This window comes from Cucurbita pepo, unplaced genomic scaffold (assembly GCF_002806865.2).
Source record: "Cucurbita pepo subsp. pepo cultivar mu-cu-16 unplaced genomic scaffold, ASM280686v2 Cp4.1_scaffold000952, whole genome shotgun sequence".
In the NCBI taxonomy this organism is placed as follows: Eukaryota; Viridiplantae; Streptophyta; class Magnoliopsida; order Cucurbitales; family Cucurbitaceae; genus Cucurbita; species Cucurbita pepo.
This window is the reverse complement of record NW_019647152.1, coordinates 4,358-9,418: the sequence shown is the minus strand read 5'-3', so window position 1 is coordinate 9,418 and position 5,061 is coordinate 4,358. Positions and strand designations below refer to the sequence as shown.

General features: G+C 37.9%; 1 protein-coding gene across 4 annotated transcripts; it reads left to right on the top strand.

Moving 5' to 3' along the window:
* Positions 1-198: 198 nt before the first annotated feature.
* On the top strand, positions 199-4,757 carry LOC111786035 (probable disease resistance protein At5g66900). 4 transcript variants are annotated; one of them, XR_002813740.1, is made up of 7 exons: positions 199-367; positions 453-1,093; positions 1,190-1,599; positions 1,684-2,042; positions 2,657-2,865; positions 2,956-4,346; positions 4,525-4,757. XR_002813740.1 is itself a non-coding variant. In XM_023666388.1 (6 exons), exons 2-6 carry the CDS (start codon positions 463-465, stop codon positions 3,789-3,791), a joined length of 2,445 nt encoding a protein of 814 aa, XP_023522156.1. In that variant the 5' UTR covers positions 199-367; positions 453-462; the 3' UTR covers positions 3,792-4,701. The 4 variants fall into 4 exon arrangements, 1 of the variants encoding a protein (XP_023522156.1); XR_002813739.1 differs by having other exon boundaries at positions 4,515-4,757; XR_002813738.1 differs by having other exon boundaries at positions 4,508-4,757.
* Positions 4,758-5,061: the final 304 nt, after the last annotated feature.

Below are 5,061 nucleotides of genomic sequence, written 5' to 3'. Positions count from 1 at the left end.
AAAAATATATATTTATAATATTTGATTTAGGTCAAAATTTGTTTGATTTATGAGGTTAATTTAATGAAATAATTTGGAATTTCAAAATCTAAAGACCGAATTATATATTTTAAAAATGTAATTATAACTGTTTAACTACTAAAGAAAAAGATATGACCACCTTTTTCGCACGTATAAAGACAGATGTCCACGTCATTTCCAAGTAATTTCAGAAGCCGTCTTCAAGCCTTATGAGTAGCTGCTCGTTGCTCCGTCGAGTCCAGGCTTATGAGCTAAGCAATTGGCCACCGTTAACGGCGGAACTCCGACGATCTAGCTGAGAATCTCACCTGGATCGAAGGCGGAGCTCCAAGGACAAGCTATAAAGGTATTGATACTTAGATGCTTGTTGGATTATGTTTCTGGTTTTACGATCGTCGAAGTAGGTTTTGAATTTCTTTTGAGAATATCAGGAGGAAGAAAATGGCGGGAGCGTTAATTGGTGGCGCGGGATTGGGCGTTCCATTTAACGAGCTGGCGGCCATCTTGAAGAAATTTGGCGAAAGGGCGATGAACTTCGATCCTGTTCTTAAGGAGATCCAATCCAAGGTAAATACCATAATTCCTCTGGTTTCGGAAATAGAGGAGCTTAATGAAGCCCTGGAGTATCCAAAAGAAGAATTGGAGAATTTGAAAAAGACATTAGAAGTTGCCAAAAAGCTAATTCCTCGGTGTGTCGGATTGTGGAAGTATAATTATCTAAGGAAGTCAGATTACACAAAGAAGCTGCGTGAGTTGAATTCCGAAATTGGAAGTTTCAGGGACATTTTGTTGATTCAAACGGCTAGAGACGGGAAGAAGACCATGAAATTAGCGTCTGAAATCAAGGACGTCGTTCACAGGATTGATAGCAGGTGTGAAATAATCAACACGGTGGATTTAAGTGTGGCAGTTCCTGAGATTGAAGGAGAATGTGTTGGATTGGAGAAGCCAGTTGAGAGATTAAAGACGAAGCTCTTCAAAGATGGGGTTCGATTGTTGGTAGTGACTGCTTACGGAGGTTGTGGAAAAACCACTCTGGCCGTAAGGTTTTGTCACGACAAGCAAGTCAAAAGTAAGTAACTAAACCATTTTTCTGAAGAACATATGTTACAATTTAAAAAGTTATGTGCAGTTCTTACAGATGCTTTCTGATTCTGCCTTTTCACAGATAAATTTCAGGAAAACATACTTTTCCTCACTGTTTCAAGCAAACCAGATACGAAACTTATCTTAAAATCTATAATTCAAAGCCTCGGGAGGTTTGTAGTATCTGATTCTGTAAACGACGATGAGGCGTTCCGGCATTTAGAACAATTGATGGGTCAATCGAGTCGAAATCCTGTATTGTTCGTGTTGGATGATGTCTGGGAAGGTCCCGAATCAAATAAGCTTCTTGAAAAGTTCTCTCGAATGCCTAACTGCAAAATTTTGGTCACCTCTAGAAACAAGTTTCCTGCATTTGGTGAGCCATATGCTTTGGAACCTTTGAGCGATGAGGATGCTAGGGAGCTGTTCCGTCGCGCGGCATCGTTGGATAACAGAACACCACAGTTCCCGGATGAACAAATTGTAGAAGCGGTAATTGACCTACACATTTGATACCCCCTCCAACCCTTTCCCATACCTGAAATGTAACTGAATTTTTGGATTACTGAATTGCAGATAGTGAAGGGTTGTAAGAAATGTCCACTTGCTCTGAAAGTGATTGCAAGATCACTTTCGGGTAGAACTGCACCGATTTGGAAAGCTACCGAGAGGAACATATCTAGAGGAGATTTTATCCTGGGTTCTGAGGAAACGCTTCTGGAGTGCCTCAAAAGCAGCTTAGATGCAGTCTCAGATGACAAGATGATACTCAAGGAGTGTTTCATGGACTTAGGTTCATTTCCTGAAGACCAGAGAATTCGTGTTGCTATGTTTATTGACATTTGTGCAGTGTTGTATGAACAAGATGAATGCGAAACATTGTCGAACCTTGATGAGCTCTTCACCCGGAATCTGGTTAACACTGTCTATTTGAGGTAAAATTCTGGGACTTCCGATTTGTGTTTGGTTTATGTTGATCTTGCTTCTTGACTATGTAGTTGATGATACTCGTAGTAAAAACTGTATTTTATTATAGTTTTATATGCACGATGTTGAAGATTGTTGGGAGGGAGTCCCACATTGGCTAGTTTGGGGAATGATCACAGGTTTATAAGTACGGAATACATCTAAATTGGTATGGGTATGAGGTCTTTTTGGGGAAATCAAAAGCAAAGCCGTGAGAGCTTATGCTTAAAGTGGACAATATTATAGAATTGTGAAGAGTCGTGATTCTATCTTTTTATACTCATTTGAATAACTGTAAACATAAAATAAATTGATCGTTGATGTATGTCAAAAAGAGTATTACAAACTATCTCACTTAACGTTTGCTTTATGAAGAGAACAAAAAGGAACACTTAGAAGAAGCATATTCTAATTTTGATTTATCCTCCTTTTGTTCTACGAAACAGTTTCTAAATAATGATTAACTCAATCTTAATGTATAAGTATCTGAGTATACATAGCTCCAGCAAGAGCTGTGGTCTTGCTTGATAACCATTTGTTTATGAATTTGAAGTTCTGTTGTCTTGTTTTGATTATTCTCCAGAAATGAAGCACATGAAGACGATTACTACAGCGAGTCCTACATTACACAGCACGATATACTTAGACAGTTGGCGGTCCATTTGACTAATGAGCAGCGCATAGACCAAAGAACAAGATTGTTTGTGGATATTAGCAGAAATGAATTCCCGGAATGGTGGTCTAAAAAAGAGATGCAACCCGTGAAATCCCGCCTTTTATCCATAACAACAGGTCCCCCTGTGATCTCTCTCTCATGTTCTGATATTTCATATTCATATCTCTTTGTTCGATCTAATGGTGAATGAGATGTTGATGGTGCAGATGAGATGTTCTCATCTTGTTGGCCTGACATGGAAGCGCCTGAAGTTGAGGTATTAATTCTTAATCCTGGGTCTAAAACTTATGAGTTGCCTGAGTTCGTGAAGCGAATGAATAGATTGAAAGCTCTGATAGTCAGGAATTACAGGTCGTTTCCGACTGAATTGACAAGTGGTTATCAAGTAATGAACTGTTTGTCAAGGCTAGAAAGAATCAGTCTCGAGCGAATTTCAATTCCTTCTTTTAGTAACCATAACCTGAAACCACTGTTACATCTTAAGAAGCTATCCTTCTTTATGTGCAAAGTTGATAGAGCTTTCACGAACTGCTCGATCCAGATTTCGCGTGTATTGCCCAACTTACGCGAGATTTCCATAGATTTTTGCAACGATTTTGTGGCTCTCCCTATTGGATTATGTGAGATTGCGAATTTGGAGAAACTGAGCATTACAAACTGTCATGAATTATCATCGTTGCCTGAGGAACTTGGGAAGTTGATTAATCTAAAAACTCTAAGGCTTAGATCTTGTATTCATTTGGAGAAGTTGCCTGAATCAATCTCAATGCTCCATGAATTAGTGGATCTTGACATATCTCATTGTGTTGGCCTTACCAAACTTCCAGATAAGATTGGCAACTTGCAGAAGTTGGAAAAGCTTAATATGTGGAGCTGTCCTATCATACGCAAGCTTCCAGCATCACTAAGAAATCTAAAAAACTTGAGGAGTGTAGTTTGTGAAGAGGAGATAGCAAAGTGGCTTGATATTGTCTCGCCTCGGCTTCGAAATCTCGTTACAGAACACAAGGAAGAAGTCAACTTGGATTGGCTATTAGCATGACTGCTTGTTCGTTTTCTTATACTCGAAATCGAACCCAATTGTTCGTTTTCTTTACGTTTTGTTCGATTCCTAGTGGGTTGGTTGACTTTGCAGAAAAGAGAGGTGTAGTTTGTTTAAGAACAATTCTTCAACCATATCCTTCATACTCGAAATCGAACCGATATCCTTCCTTGTCCTGACCAAACCAGTTCTTGAACCAATCCACTAGGAATCAAACAAGAAATGCCTTTGGAAGGATATGGTTTTACTTAAGTGGCTTGCTTTGATCCCAAGGCAGTTCTTCAACTTCTTCGTGCAAAGAAACTTTCCTTTATTGGTGATACTCAATACAGAATTCAGGGGAAGAATTATCAAGCAAATCAAATCCGAACTGGTTATATGGGTTCATGTACAGGAATTATCTAGAGTAGAGATCCCAAACTGGCAACATATGGAAGAAAGTTCGAAGTTTCTTGAGTTCGGGATGGTCGGGAATCAAACCGAACCATTAACTTTGGGATGATAACTGGTGTATTATCTATTGAGTTATGCTTGGATTGACTTCAAAATTTGAAGGTATGCTTTACTCTTTTTGAAACTCGATAACATGTATGCATATCTTTTAGTCGTAATGATATTGCTAAATCGCCGATAGCTCATAGCCAAAAATTGAAACTCACAAACTTTCACTATGATATTATGTTAAATCTCCCCACAATCTGAGTGTGAAATTTTAGGTTTTAGCAAAATGCAGGAAGGAATTTCAAACTGAAGTTAAAAGGAATACGCAAGATTTTGCATTGTTATCATTTGTGCAATGGAGTTTGAAGATCATCTCAATCATAGAAAGGTAGAAAAATGTATAGCGTTTTGTATTAAAATTGATGCGCGACGTTTCGTATGACTGTTTATGAACAACGGATGTGAAGTATGAAGATTTGAATCTCCGACTTTTAGGAAAAAAAAGAAGTATATACTAATTATCACTGAATCATGTTCTATGTCAATTGCACGATCGATTGTACAACGATCTTATTCCCTCGATTTGTTGAAAATTCTACATCTATACTACACAATGCAAAAAAAAACGACTTGCTTTTGTCCTTTTGATTATGTAAAAATAATCGAGTCATAATAGAATTTTTAATACTAAGGTTGTGACGATAAGTATAAGGTTGATGTTATATTTTATTTTGGGACATGAAGTGCTATAATTAGTCCAAGCTTTTAATAAATGGGCACTCCTAAACTATGAAGAAAGCCATTATTTCTGACCTTTGGAGCTAAAATA